This window comes from Rasamsonia emersonii (genome assembly GCF_000968595.1).
Source record: "Rasamsonia emersonii CBS 393.64 chromosome Unknown ctg1118621759968, whole genome shotgun sequence".
In the NCBI taxonomy this organism is placed as follows: domain Eukaryota; kingdom Fungi; phylum Ascomycota; class Eurotiomycetes; order Eurotiales; family Trichocomaceae; genus Rasamsonia; species Rasamsonia emersonii.
This window is the reverse complement of record NW_013563319.1, coordinates 227,936-242,610: the sequence shown is the minus strand read 5'-3', so window position 1 is coordinate 242,610 and position 14,675 is coordinate 227,936. Positions and strand designations below refer to the sequence as shown.

General features: G+C 50.2%; 5 protein-coding genes across 5 annotated transcripts; 4 read left to right on the top strand and 1 right to left on the bottom strand.

Annotated features, from left to right (window-relative positions):
* Positions 1–240: 240 nt before the first annotated feature.
* On the top strand, positions 241–1,709 carry T310_0950 (uncharacterized protein; the record flags this gene model as incomplete). The annotated part of the gene is made up of 4 exons (XM_013476243.1): positions 241–343; positions 425–525; positions 595–722; positions 782–1,709. The coding sequence occupies 4 exons, from the start codon at positions 241–243 to the stop codon at positions 1,707–1,709; spliced, it is 1,260 nt and encodes a 419-aa protein (XP_013331697.1).
* A 1,298-nt stretch (positions 1,710–3,007) lies between these two features.
* T310_0949 (uncharacterized protein) lies at positions 3,008–4,604 on the top strand (the record flags this gene model as incomplete). Its single annotated transcript, XM_013476242.1, has 3 exons — positions 3,008–3,498; positions 3,579–3,645; positions 3,741–4,604. 3 exons carry the CDS (start codon positions 3,008–3,010, stop codon positions 4,602–4,604), a joined length of 1,422 nt encoding a protein of 473 aa, XP_013331696.1.
* A 2,228-nt stretch (positions 4,605–6,832) lies between these two features.
* Positions 6,833–8,146, top strand: T310_0948 (uncharacterized protein; the record flags this gene model as incomplete). The annotated part of the gene is made up of 3 exons (XM_013476241.1): positions 6,833–6,884; positions 7,013–7,120; positions 7,224–8,146. 3 exons carry the CDS (start codon positions 6,833–6,835, stop codon positions 8,144–8,146), a joined length of 1,083 nt encoding a protein of 360 aa, XP_013331695.1.
* Positions 8,147–9,394: 1,248 nt separating this feature from the next.
* Positions 9,395–12,309, bottom strand: T310_0947 (2-alkenal reductase; the record flags this gene model as incomplete). Its single annotated transcript, XM_013476240.1, has 5 exons — positions 9,395–9,529; positions 9,596–10,045; positions 10,104–10,343; positions 10,401–12,011; positions 12,106–12,309. The coding sequence occupies 5 exons, from the start codon at positions 12,307–12,309 to the stop codon at positions 9,395–9,397; spliced, it is 2,640 nt and encodes an 879-aa protein (XP_013331694.1).
* Positions 12,310–13,036: 727 nt separating this feature from the next.
* T310_0946 (ATP synthase gamma chain) lies at positions 13,037–14,541 on the top strand (the record flags this gene model as incomplete). The annotated part of the gene is made up of 5 exons (XM_013476239.1): positions 13,037–13,330; positions 13,441–14,035; positions 14,101–14,213; positions 14,356–14,390; positions 14,421–14,541. 5 exons carry the CDS (start codon positions 13,037–13,039, stop codon positions 14,539–14,541), a joined length of 1,158 nt encoding a protein of 385 aa, XP_013331693.1.
* Positions 14,542–14,675: the final 134 nt, after the last annotated feature.

Here is a 14,675-nt window from a genome sequence, read left to right as displayed (position 1 = left end):
GGTAATTTTTATTCGATTTGGCGGATTGACCACAGCCAGAAGCATTGATCTATAACAGTAGTTTGCATGTACTGTTAGAAGTAGTAGTGTTCCAGCCGCATGGAAGCTTCGAACGTTCGATTGTGCACGGACACCCGACAGCCTTAGACCTCCAGGCTCCGAACATCATCCCGCTCGACCCTCCCCACAATAACTTCAGCTCTTTCACTCACGGATCCTCGCCGATCGCTGTCAATCACCATGGCGGCTAATATTCCGGCCAGCTTGAAAGCTGCAGATATCGGGCGCTTTGCCATCAGGGCGGCCCAAGTCGAGCGAGCCAAGCCCGTGATTGCTTATTGGTGTGAGTACCTATAGAGCAGGCAGTACCCCTCCCGCAATTGGCACGAGGGCAATTGCTGATGTATCGGCTTTATAATGACAGGTAACTACTGGATTGTCAATCAGATCATCACGAAAGGCCTTCATAATTCCGATGAGGAAGCCGTGCAGTTCACCACGAAGCTAATGGACAAACTTGAGCAAGTACGCTAACCGCCGAGCGGCAACCGGGAGCTGCACCAGATATAAAGAACTGACTGATCTGGCTGGAAGTTCAAAAACGAAAACGCCGACAATGATGCTGTCACAGATAATGTCGCGGCTCAGGCATATGTCGAACAGTTCGGGTTAGAAGTCTTTAATCGCGCAGACAATGCTGTACGAGCCAACAAGGCTACCAAGTACGTCTGCGGACCCCTGGGTTTGCAGCCATAAGCACAGCGATTGACTTCAAATCCAGGCAAACTGCAGATACCTTCCAGGCTGCTGCGACATTCCTCGAACTTTGCCAGATCTGGGGTCAGCTTGATCCGGACATTGCTTCCAAGATCAAGTTTGCGAAGTACCACGCGGTTAGGATTGCAAAGGCTATCAAGAACGGAGAAGATCCAAATCTCTCGAACCCCGTTTCTGCAAAGGAGACTAAAGGTCCAGAGTCGACGACTCTTGATCCGAATGACCCAGAAGTTCAGGCGCTTCAGGGCAAAGACACAACGTCTGGGACGAAAGCGCGGCAGCCGTCTGTCGAAGAGGTTCCCGACGAGTCGGATCGCATTGAACCGCGGCTGGCCCAACAATCTATTCTCGATGAATCTCTTCACCCGTCGAGATCGTCTTCAGTTCCACCTTATCCATCACCTTCTGCTACTCCTCCTCCTTCGGCTCCTCCCTCACAAGTTCAACCAGACCCGGTGTCGCAGCCTCCTGCTCCAGATCTTCCATCGGCGCCTTCAGACTTCACACTGCCACAAGCTCCTCCAAAACTCCCAGATGCGCCTGGAGCGGAGGGCCCTGGCGGGCCAAGTTTCTCAATTCCTCGTGATACATTCCAGTCATTTCCTCCACCATCGACGGCTCAACCACCAGATGTCTCCAATCTTCCTCAATCTCCCACAACATTTTATACCCAACCCAGTGCGGCGGCACCACCTCCAGTCCCTCCAACGTTACCTCCCAAATCCACCACTAGTCAGCCAGCTCCGGCCAGACAGGCTGCGCCCGCGGCCGCAGCGTCTTCCAGTGCGACAGCGTCGCAGGAAGTTGATGACCAGGCCATTTTACTGGCCCAGAAACATGCTCGCTGGGCTGTATCAGCCTTGAGCTTCGATGATGTAAATACAGCCATTAAGGAACTAAGAAATGCCTTAAGATACCTGGGAGCGGAGTGAATTGCAATCAAACGACTTGAGAGGAGTTATTAGGCGTTTGGATTTTAAATACCTTGAGCTCTGAGTTCATGACAGAATAATCCAGAACACATGAAAAATAGGCCCTTTTGCCTAATACTGTTTAAACCCGATATCATTTGCTCGAGACCTCTTCTCTTGCTCTTATCCTGTACATGATCTTCTGGCTGGTGGCCCTTTATTAGTGACACTTGTCCTCTTCATAGGTGTTGTGGGATGATTATCCTACTTTTCTTTGAATCATGATAATTTTTTTCCTCCTTTTTTTCCTTTTATCTCAACCATTCTCAGCGTCCTTTCATTATAATTCACAAAGGAATCTCTTCGCAAGGTAGGATGCCTGTGTTGTGGGTTTCTCAGTGGCTCTGTATATCACTTTTATGGCTAATCAGAGTTATTAATGATTGCCTAAGAAAAAAAAGCCATGATGATAGTCATGCCCTAGATGGGCAACTTGCAATGGCATGTATAGCTTGAACTTAGTATATCTAGACGCTATGTCGCATACTGTAAATGGCAGGAGAAAGGAGGTTCTTAAATTCAATATATCTAGTGTATTATAAGCATATAATGAGGAGAAAATGGATAATAGTTAATAGATAAAGCTGGAGACCAAAAGTCTTTGCTATAGGAAGCGCATTTGTTTGAGCAAAGCGAGACTTGAATGTAAGGCTTGTTTTGTCTCTCTACAACTTCCAACTATCTGCAAGTCTGGAAGTCCGTGAGGTTCTTCTACATCCTTTTTTTAGTCTGCGTCCTGGTAACCTGCTATCCCTCGTCCCCCAAGGAACGCGTCTCACTTGTTGCCCATATCTTCTTCACTCTGTTGCCAGTACCAATTTTCTCTGTCATCATCACACTTCAGAAGCAGTGTTTCATCAAGAACCAGTGAGGCTGAGGTAGGTGTTTTGAAATCCTGCACGTTATTCCGACTCTTGTCTCGTCCCAACTCAGAAATCAACAACCCGTCCTAAAATAAGAGGTGAGAAACCACTGATAAATAAACAAACGCGTTTTTGTGTCAAAAGTTCTTTTGTCTCCCCAACTCTTCCTACAGTATAAATGTATTTGCAGCGGCTCTGATATGGAGTTTCCTTTTCATAGTATCTGCCTGTCCTTCTTGTTTTTGACATCCGATATTAGTTAGCTTCATCTACTCCGTTCCCCCCCTGTCTGGTCTGTCTGCGAGCACAGGCCAACAACCTCGAGAGCTTGACGCGGCAAGACTACTAAGGGGAACAACATTTCATACGCGAATACGCGTCTTCACTTCGAAGACCATGTCGACACCGCTATTCGCTCGCAGAAGCACCCGTGGGGTTATTACGCAGCAGACAGATTCTACCCCACCGGCGGCAGCTAATAATAATAATAATGATACTGATGATAGCTTGACGGACAGCAGCGACAGCGACAACAACAACAGTAACAGCAATAAGAAGAATAATAAAAACAACAAACTCCGTGAAGCCCTCGACGACGGCGTCCTAACCATCAGGAAGAACTACCAGGAATTCTGCGTCTTTCTGGACATCAAGAAGGAGCTCCGAAGCGAGTTTCTCTCCTCGCTGTGGAACCATGTCGCCCAGGGCGAGTACGAGTGGGAAACGCTCGCGTCCGATCTCCCGGAACGGCGCGAATGCGCGACGTCGTTCATCACCAAGGTCGGCGTCAAGTATTGGGGGACGGAGGAGAATCGTCGACGGTGTTTGATGCCGGATAGCTTCGATTCTCCCGAGTTGATGTTTACGTATCCGGAGAGGAAACATGAGTAAGTTTCTTTCTTTCTCTCGTTTTTCTTTCGTTTTTCTGCGTGAGATATAATATTTCTTTACTAATGTCTTTCATCAGGCTTATCCGGGTTATCATGATCCTTTTGGAGAAGAAGGCCAAAATCGAAGTAAATAATAATTCTCAGGTAGGATTGAATCCTTCATTGCCTCTCGTCAAGTTTACATCCATATCATCATTTAAATTAAAATTAAATCTAACTCGGGGGATCTTTTTGTATAGCCCCGTAAACGTCCTCTGAAGGCTGCATCACCAAAGAATGGTTTCTCACCTTCTTTGTCGGAATCTCCCTGTCCCCCGAAGCAGAAAAGGAAACGCAGAAGTGGTGCAGGCCACAGAAGCAGCGCCGTCTATACCGACTCGGACTTCAATGTTTCCGATTCTGATTTTGGCCTGAATGACTCCAAGGCAACAGTCGAGGTGGTCGTCACCTCCTCCCCCAAGAAAGGCAATTCTGCTGCTTCTTCTCCCGCGGGGAAACTTACCTCTACGTCCCAGTCAAAGACGAAGAAACAAAACGTGAGCAAGAACAACACAGGCGGCGAGAAGCCAGTGGATCACGACAACAACAAGTCCCTTCTGCGAAACGGCGTGTCACTCGATGACGAATTCGCTCATCTCGAGGAAAAATTCGGGATGTATACTCGATACCTCGTCAAGGCTACCGACCAAGAGGGCATGGCTCCCGTATTCGTGCCATTTAAGCGTTTCGACACCGTGTCCAGCTTCCTGGAGACGATGGAGGAAGAGACCCGTCTGCAGGAGTGGAACCCCAGTACGCAGCTGGACGTCGAACTCCGTCGCCAGATGTGTACCGACGACTCTCCAGTGGATGCCAGGATTTATCATGTGCTGGCCGCCTCTGTCAGATTTGAATGGTCAAACTTCGAGATCCGCCTGCGTCCTGGCCGTGACAACGATCTACGCGAGATGACAGATGAGCTGCATCGGTCGTGGCTGAAGGTGGAGCAGAGTACGAACTCGGAGGAAGGCGTTGATGAGGCTGACGGCGGTGACCCCTTCAAGAATCGATATACCACCTTTTTCAAGATCCATGTCATGCTCCATGTCTCGTCACTCCAGTAAGCAGAGAGAGACATACAAAAGGGAACTAACGGCGTGCAGTGTATCTTCGTTCTCTCACCACCTTCAGTTTTTGACTCATTGATCCTTACCAACATATGTGCTGCTCATTGAGTCTCAGTGTAATCGATTCCTCAAGAAAGAAAAAAAAGACGGATAACCATGGACATGGGAACGGCGCGACGGTTAAATCGGCAGGTTTGGAGTAATTAGTGGTTGGCAGGACTCTTTGAATCTGCAGGCTTTTTCTTCTTCTCACTGGATTTTTGCAGGTCTCTGTTGTTTGCTCCTTTTTACCGAAGTTGGAACCAAACACCTCTTATTTAGGACCAGGTTGATGTGTGCGTGTGTGTATGTATGTAGTAATGTACTGGTGCTGTACCTATAATCAAAAGTAAGGGTATAGAGTGATTTGCAGAATCAGGTTAGAAAAAAATATATCAAGTTGGTACTGCTAAGATTCCCTGAGCCTTAACTTTTTTTTTTTAAAAAAAAAAGGCCCGTCCTACAGATACAGCCACAGGAATCGTTTTGATGATCGAGACTGTTTTTTGGTTTTGGTTCGGGGGAACAGTCACGTCGATCAGGAAAGGACATCTGAGATTACTCTGTATATGGGGCTTTGTTGACTTATCAAGTAATCGTAAATCGTAATACTTTACCGTTGAGTATCCGTAAACTCACTTAAACTTCCGAGACCAAGATCAGAATTTCCATGGTTTTCGAAGCGGGAAGCTCGTGCCAGGCGGAGACCCAAACCAGTCGTGCTCCGTCTTCCAGAAGACTTCGAATGGCGCACGGATGATTATCAGTATCGTCAAGTGACCAAGTCTGCTGCGATCGTAATAATAGTATTATTACCAACAAAGGCCTGTTCGCTGAGAAGTCGTCTTTTCCTGGTAGTCCGGTGTGGGTGCAGCATTGACTGGTCTCCTTGATCATCGCAAGACGATCCTTCTGGCATCGTTCGTTCGCTTGCACATATCAGCCATTCTTGTCCGGGGAACGACTTGCGTTCGCACTGCCTTGATGGTCATCCGGTAGCGGCCTGCATATGGATACGGAGCAGTCCGGAGATGAGGCCAGAGGCCTTCCAGATTCCTGCCTAGTGCTTTAGAGGTATGGAGTCCATCGTGAGCGACCACTGACCTGAGGCTGAGGCCTCTCCTCCTGTCTCAGGGGAAGGATCCACACTGCAAGCGCGCCAATTTCAGGTCTGTCCGCAGTCCTCAGTCAAAACAACCGAACAGATCAAGATGGATGCCTGCGACTTTCCCAAACGCGGCCAGCTGAAACGTCCGTAGATGCAAGCACTAAGACTCGTGTCTGCTTGACATTTAACCCGTTTTGCTGCCCCGGGCGGCAGGCGAAACTGACGAAGAGGCTTAGCGGTGGAGAAGCTGGTCGCCAACCGCCCTCACGTGGGCCCGCTGTGCACCCGTGGCGATCGGCCGGTCTGATCACTGCAGAGTTACGAGTCATGCCGGCTCATGCATGCGGGAAGGGGTCCGTCGAGAGAGAGGACGAATGAATACGAATGAACAGCAGATGTCCTGGACAGGGACTGCATGTCGGCCAGAAAGGCATTGCAGCGACACGTGGGAAGGGCGAACCGGGGGGGAGTCGTCCGGAGGCGCTGGCTGGCGACGGCGGAGGACGGAGGGCAGCAGCTGACCACCAGCGAACGCTAACTTCCTGCCCGTCGCTAACTGCCTAGGCCTGTACGGTGTACCCATGGCGCCGGATCGGGAGGAAGGAGCAGCGCCGAGGGGGACGTGGTGTAACAATCACCAGCACGCAGTCTTAAGCAATGCCTATCTCCTCTACTGTCTCCGCCTGCCTTAGCCCTTAATAATAACAAGAATATCCATTCCGTAATCGCTAAAGGCCCGCGCGTCCGGGGTGTTTTTCTTCTGCAGTCTCTTTTTCCTTGACCCTCTGCCACCGTTCCCTTCTCCACGAACGACTGTTCTCCCCCCGAGTCGCCCCTCCAAGGAGTCCTCGGTTTTCGCGCGATTACCGACAGTTACTGGCTTCTGACGCGCAGCATCTGCCCGAGAGTGGTGATCTGTATGTTGTGGTGACACAAAAACGGAAAGAGGGGGACTCGAGAGTACTTGGTCTACGTGCGCGGGATTAGTGGGAACCTGTTCCTGTCCCAGACAATTGAAGCCTTTTGACGAGCGCGAAATTCTCCTGAATTCGAAGCGAAACACCTCATCGCCATCGCCATGTCTGCTGACGGGGCATCCAAGCCCGCAGTGCTGATTATTGGCGGTCTTGGTGCGTCCCCTCACCACCCCCGCGGCACGATGACCGTGCGATATACTGACGCCTCGTCTCCCCTCTTGACGCAGGATTTATTGGCCGTTTCCTTGCCCTCTATATCCATCAAAACAATCTAGCCTCAGAACTTCGTATTGTCGACAAGGTGTTACCCCAGCTGGCGTGGCTAGCACCAGAGTTCGAGGAGGCGTGTTCAAAAGACCGATTTGTCCAGGCCGACGCTAGTCGTGAGCGTATGTTTTTCTCTCCCTCCACCACCAGTTCAGGAAATTTGTTTTCTCTCAACTTCACTGTCTTTTTTCTTCTTGTCTTTAGACTAATGCTTTGTCCACTTAGAATCCTACCCCCGCATCTTCGACAGGGCCAACGGCCAGCAGTTTGATTATGTGATCAATTGCGCCGGGGAAACGAGATTTTCACAGCCTGACGAGGTCTATCAACTACGCAGCCATGCCTTGTCGGTAGGGCTGGGAAAGGAGGCTGCGAAAAGAGGGGTTCGTGCCTTCATCGAATGCTCCACCGCCATGGTTTACAAGAGCGGCTCCACCCCGCGAAAGGAGGATGACAAGACACAGCCGTGGAACAAGCTCTCCGAATGGAAGCTGAAGGCCGGCGAGGACCTGCGCAAGATCCCCGGTCTCAATCTGTGCATCCTGAGGTTCCCTCATGTGTATGGTGAATATTGTCAGGGCTATTTTGCCACTGGCCTCTGTCTTGGGCGGGTGTACAAGTCCCTCGACAGAGACTTTGAGATGCTCTACACCAAAGATCTGAAGATCAACACGTTGTGGGTCAAGGATGCTGCCCGTGCTATCTGGACTGCCGCAGAATGGCGAGCGAGCAAAGGGACTGTCGAGCCTGGTGACGAGTCTGTTCCTGTGGTATTTAACGTCGTGGATCACAACGATACCTCTCAAGGACACATCGCGGACGCATTGTCGGCCGTCTTCGATCTCAAATGTTCGTTCCTGGGCTCGCTGGCCTCTCAACTCGCAAAGCTGAGCCTGGACGATGTTGTCGATGACATGAACGAGTTAGTTCTTCAGGGGTGGGCTGACCTGCTGAACGAGAAGCAGATCACTCGACCAGGGCCCATTAGCCCGTTCCTGGAGAAGGACATGCTCAAGGACCAGGACCTGTCTATCGATGGCACGCTCTTCGAGAAGACCACGGGATTCAAACCAGAGAGGGAGGCGTTCGACGTCAATGCCATGAAGGAAATCATCGACAGCTACCAACGCATGGGATGGTGGCCATAAAAAAAAGGAAGGTTCAGGCAGGTGTCGATTTGGAAACAAATCCACTCCGTTCGCAAGGAGGAGGATAACAATCACGAGCCATGAACGTCATCATAATCATCATCTTCATATTCTTCTTCTGGTTCTGCGTACGGTCATGATACCTTGCATCGAGCGTTGTCTTTACTTGCATTTTCGATTCATTGCCGTCTAAGTCGGAAACCAACGAGCTGTTTAGCTGTCCCTCTGACTGACGAGCACGTATTACATATCTCGTTAGCCTTTTGGATTCGCCAACTTCCCTTTATCTTTTTTTTTTCTTTTGGACCAAGCTGGCTCTATCCTATCCTGTCTATCTTCCCTTTGTTCCTGCATCTGCATTTTTTTTATTAGATATCTTGTATTATTTATTTTATCAAGGGTTCGTTTTTCTTTCGTTCTTTCTTTATTTCCTTTTCTTTTTTGGATTTCTTTAATCACTGTCTGACATGTCCGTCGCCTCATTCAACTCACTCTCACCATTCCCATCTATCTCTATATCTCATCTAACCTAAATCGAAACAGAATGTACCTACCTACCTAATCTAATCTAATCTAATTATCAGAGATAAGGATGGTATTCTGATAATACTGAATCAGTTCGTGGTGGACGAAGACTAACGGCAGCGGAGTAGCTCAGGTAGCCAGAGTCTAGCCGGATTGTATTTATTTGAAAGGAAAAGCCATTCCACCTAATCTGTGCTCTATGCAGATATCCCTAGCTACGCTGCTGCTGTTTTTCCCAGAAGGATGCTTTTCTTTCAACGAATTGCCAACTTGTTTGTTTGATTGTTCTTCAAATAGATTTGAAACTAACCAACCATCAAGCAATTCAATGATGAATGGCGGCGCGCCTGTCGGGCAGAGAAGGTAGGTAGGTAGATATGCTAAGCATATTTTACAAGGGACAGGCAGGCAAGAGGCGGGCAGGCGATTCTCGTAGCTCCACTCACAAGCAATCAATCATGGAGAAACCGAGTCTCCCTGATTGGTTGGTTGGTTGGTGAGTGGTGGGAGCTCTGAGGAACTGGGGATGTGTAGAGAGTACAGGACCATGCAGATTGCATGCATGTAGTTAGTAGGACAAATAAAAATGAGAAATGAGAACAAGAAAGCTATCAAGACACCACCCCAAGAAAGAGTTAAAAAAAATGAGCCCAAAATAAAGGTGGAGGAACACAGAGGGGAAATGAAAGGAAGAAAGATTTCAGTTTCACTCCGGTGAACGGACTAGAATTCCCAGGTCTCGTCCACAGACTTGATAGCCCATTCAAACTTCTCGCGGAGTGTCTTCGAGAAGAACTTCTCGATGGGAACGTTGAACCTCTTCGAAAAGACAACAGTGAGTCGAGGGTCAATGTAATTCTGTAATCATCAGTCAGCAATGAGTAGGGGGACATTATGGCGGATAATAGATAGGATAAGACGTACGATCTTCGACGTGCCCAGAGCAACCTCCTTGTTGTCCTCCTTGTCCTGGGCTTGGAGTGTCATGGTCTCAATGCGTTGTTCGAGCTTGAGAATGTTGTTCTCCAACTTCTCGATGGTCGGGTTTTTGCCCTCAACTTCCACCTTTCCTGTCTTGTTCTCTTTCTCAAACTTCTTTTCCATGTCCTTCAGCACCTTTAGTCGTTCCTCGAGCACCTCAGGCTTCAACTCTTCCTGTCCCTCGGCCGCCCGCTTTTCGTTCTCCTTTTCGAATTTTTTCGTGATTTTCTGACGCTGTTCTTCAATGAGGAAAGCCTGGTGTTTTTTGATCCATTCCTCATCAAGATCTTCATCCATTTTAAAGTAGTCGGCACCCTTCTCCTTCTTTATGCTGGGGTCTAAGTCAAGCATCATCTGCTTTACTCGCCATTTCTGGTACTTAAGGCCCTTGATCTGTAGCAAAGTCAGTAGAGGCCAACAGGAGCCCCAAGTTGCCAGAGCAAGGACATACCCTGTCACCCAGCTTTTCCATTTGACCTGCATGACTGGCAGTAACCGTGCGTTTGTGGTTGCAAAGAATGGCAACCTGTCGGTTCGCGTCATTGTATGCTTTGACCTTTTCGGCCACAGAGCCCCCTGGCTTCATTTCTTTAAGAAGCTTAGCGAACGTCCAGGAAGCATTGTAGGTACGGAACACCTTGGCAGTCAAGCCTGGCATGTAACTTGAGAGATGCTTGTTGAGCGCAGATGTCTACCAAAAGTAAGCAACTGCCACACGTCAGAAACGAGAGATTGTAAGGAAACATACTGTCAAACGATCGAAAATCTCATCACCCTCCTTCTTCGGGGGTTTTTTGAAGATCTTGAGGTTCTTGAAAACTTGGGGATCGACCTCAACCTCGTCGTAGAAACGGATACTATCCTTACCCAAGAAATCGAAGATAACCTTGTTCGGTGGCTTGAGGGTGACATTCTCATACTTCAGAGAGCAACAGCCAACAGTATCCGCTTCGTCTTCGCCCTTCTCATTTCCAGCACGAAGAGCAAACTTGTCAATGAGATAAACGGCGGTGGCTTTTTGACGATCTGCCATGAGCTCATGTTTCAGGTTCTTCTGGTAGTCTTTGCGGATCCGATCGATATGCTTTTTCAGCTCTCGAGCCTTCTCAAACTTCCGGTAGTCGCTCTGGCCCTTGATATCGGAGTTGGCCGCCAGCATGACATACTTGTAATTGCCATTGATGTTTTCTTGCCACATGGCAAGCCAGGTACATTCCTGATCATGTCTCACCTCCTTCCAGTGATGACCCGGTGGCGGGTCGGGTACTTTGGCTTCTTTCCCGATGTTTATGGTGACCTGTTCTGGTTGAACCCGGGTTTTCACCTTTCCGGTCTTTGGATGCTCACCACGTCCACGGAAAAGGCCTGGCGGCTCGATACGGAAATTTCCAACTTTCTGCTTGCGACCGTCCCACAGGCAGTACATGTAAGGAGCCTCCTGTGCTTCTTTCTGCGCCTTCAGAGCCTTCTTTTCAGCTGCAGGCATGTTTCTCTTCTCGGCGCGTTTCATCTCGTAATATTCAAAAATAGGCCTGAAATCGCACTTGGAAAACTCCTTGATCTCCACAGGGTTTCCCTGTGGGTCCTTTGCGCCTCCTGTTTTCTTGAGGACCTCTTGGAAATCACCAAAGAAGTTCTTCTGGAAGGTAGGGTTCTCCACGTTGTGAGTTGAGTTCAGCATGCTACCGAAGAATCCGGCCACCTCTTCGGCCTCCGGCTCCAGAGTCACTGGGATGCCGTCATATTTCATTTTCACGTGCTGAGGCAGTGGTTCGTAAGGTGGAGGGAAAATAACGCCGTTGTGTTCCAGAGTGTGCCATTTGATCGTGCCGTCAGTCTTGTTAGGATCTTCCCACCAACGGTATTCTTCTTCTTCTTCTTCCTCCTCCTCCTCACCATCCTCTGGTTCCTCGGTTTCCTCCTTGACAGGTGTTTCCTTATCCTTCCCTTTCTTCGCAGGAGTTGCCGGTTCGGACTTGACGGATTTGGAGGTCTTCTTTGCGCCGGCTTTAACGGGAGTTTCTTCATCGCTTGACTCTTTTTTGATGCCGTTGGCTTGCTTCTTTCTACCGTTGGCAGTGGACTTTGCGCTCTTCTCTTTCTTGACGGTAGTCTTCTTGGTGGCTGCACCACCTTCCGCCTTCTGAGTGGCCTTTGCCTCTTTCTCTGCTTTCTCTTCGACCTTCGCCTTTTCCTTGCTAAGCTTTCGCTCAATCGGGACATCCGAATCGGACTCGTCGCCTATGGCAGTCTCCGACGCCTTAGGGGGTTTTGTTCCATTCGACCGTTGGGCCAAAGGAACGTCGTCAGAGTCTGAATCCGCTGCTTGCTTTTTGCTAGATGTCCGACGACGCTTGCTCTGTCGGGATGGTCAGCCGTTGAAACCACTGAGACGACTCGGACAAGGGCAAATGAGGAAGACGAGGGAGTTGGTGATGGAAGGCAAAGCGTACCAAAGGTTTATCTTCTTCTTCGCTGCTCTCGGGCTCCGCATAGGATTTTCCTTCCGCGCTGGCCCGCAACTTTCTCTTGCCTGCACCGCGGGCATTCGCTCCATCAGGCGCATCCTCCATCTCAACATCACCGTTCCCCACCGGTCCATTCCGAATAGACACTCCGGGATCCAGATTGCCGTTTGTGTTCGCAGAGTCCCCCATCACGTTGTCTGTGGCCTTCGAAATTACCTCTTCGGAGAGCGCAGCGCCTATCGAAAAGACGATGGATTAGTCAGTGAGCTCATGACACTTCGGAGCAGACGCAAACTCTAACGGAAGAATAACACTCAAGTCAAACAGGAAGGAAAAGGTTGGTCGAGAAGAGAGTTACATGATGCAGGAATGGTCTTCGACTGAGGCGAAACAGTGGCCACAAAGAGGACTCACCCGAAGAGCGGCCGTTGGCCTTTACGAGCGGGGTGTCCTCGTCAGAGGAGCTCATTGCTCGGAGGGGTGGGACTGAGATGTGGCGTACGATAGGTAGGCACTGCGGAGAGTAACGAGGAAGTGGATATGGGCGCCAGATTCGTGACAGAAGTGCAGACGGCACTCGATAGAGGAGTGAAGAAGGTAAGGCAATCTTGGCACAGTAAACTCTAATTGAGCCCAAAGAACGCCGGGAGAAACAGGAGAAAGAAAGACAAAGGAAAGAAAAGACGGAAGGGGATGAATGGGGGCCAGGAGTGAGGTGTTGGACGAGTGAAAGGAGACGACGGGGGTTGAACAGAAGTGAAGGGACAGTGCTGGATGCGTAGAGGCAGCTGGACCTCAAATAACCCGACGCCGCTGAGGCGATCTCGGCTTCCTCGCCAGTCTTGGCCAACTGGCGTCTGGTCGAGTGGCTGCCTTGATGCCTGAAGCATAGGGGCGCACGTTCCTGTTGGCCGGCATGCGGTCCCGTGACCTGCGCGCTGGGTGTCTGCCGCCGCCGGAGTCTTTTTGCCTCTTCGGGCTTAGCGCCGCCAGCCCATCCCTACTCCCGACAGCCGGAAGAAACCACGGTGACGACCTCGCCTGCGAGAAATCCCCTCTCCGAGGCATTGGCATCAATTGTCCAGGCTGCCCCCTCTCTGCAGCTGCTGTCGACGAATCTTTCGTCCTTCTGACTACCCTCCTTTCCTCACGCCATGCTGTCTCGTGCCGTCCGCCCGGCCCTCAGGGCCGGCAGTGCCGCCATCTCTCGGTAAGTCTCTGCTCAACGGAAGCCGCATGGTCATCGTAGCAGTGCGGTGCGCATCCCCGGATTCGCGGAGAGCGACCCGTCGAGATCAAGTGTACCTGAAAAATATCGAGTCAATTGCTGATTCTCCAAGTACTGCTCCGCCGAATGCCGCCAACTTCGCGACTCTGCGTGAAATTGAGGGCCGCCTGAAGTCCATCAAGAACATCGAAAAGATCACCAACACCATGAAGATCGTCGCTTCCACGCGTCTGACTCGTGCCCAGAAGGCCATGGAGGAGTCTCGTGTTTACGGACAGACGTCCAACACCGTCTTCGAGAACGCTGAGACCAAGGCTCTGGACGGCAAGAAGACTCTTTTGGTCGTCGCCAGTTCCGACAAGGGTCTTTGCGGTGGTATCCACTCCGGTCTCAGCAAGGCGACTCGCAGAATCATGGCCGAGAACGAAGGTGCCGATATCGTGGTGCTGGGAGAGAAGGCCAAGGCCCAGCTTAGCCGGACGAACGCCCAGAACATCGTCCTGAGCTTCTCCAATGTCTGCAAGGACATTCCCACCTTCGCGGACGCCCAGGCCATTGCGGACCAGATCGCTCTGCTCCCCACCGACTATGCCAGCGTCAAGATTATCTACAACAGGTTCATCAACGCTCAGAGTTACGAGCCTGCCGTCGTTGAGGCTTACTCCGAGGAAGCCATCACCAACTCTCGTAAGTCTTTTTTCCGCTTGCCATTTTCTCTCCAAGACCACCTACTGACAGCTGTTCCCCAACAGCCAACATCTCCGCTTTCGAGATTGGCGACGAGGTTCTTGCCAACCTGCGTGAGTACGCTCTCGCTAACAGCTTGTTCTGGGCTCTGGCCGAAGGACATGCTTGCGAGATTTCGGTAAGGAAGACTTCCAGAGCGATTATTGCAGGATGACTTGCTAACTAAAACTGCAGGCCCGTCGCAATGCCATGGAGGCAAGTTTGACCATAGCATCCCAAATCGAATCCTTTGGAGTCGTGTCACTAACAATTAGTTACAGAACGCTTCCAAGAACGCCGGTGACATGATTCAGAAGTATGTAGTTCTCTTACTTATATTCTCCAGGATTTCCGTTCTGACTCCTTCCAGGTTCCAGATTCTGTACAACCGACAGCGTCAGGCCGCCATTACTGGCGAACTGGTCGAGATTATCACCGGTGCCACCGCCAGTGAAGACATGTCCTAAACTGTCCACCTGATGTCGCTGGGAGGGAGTGGTCTTGAACATAGACTTGTCCATATAAATGTCTAGACCCTTCTTCAGGCATGTAAAACCAGTTTCAATCCATCCTGTGTTTCTATAGTCACGGTTTCTTCCTC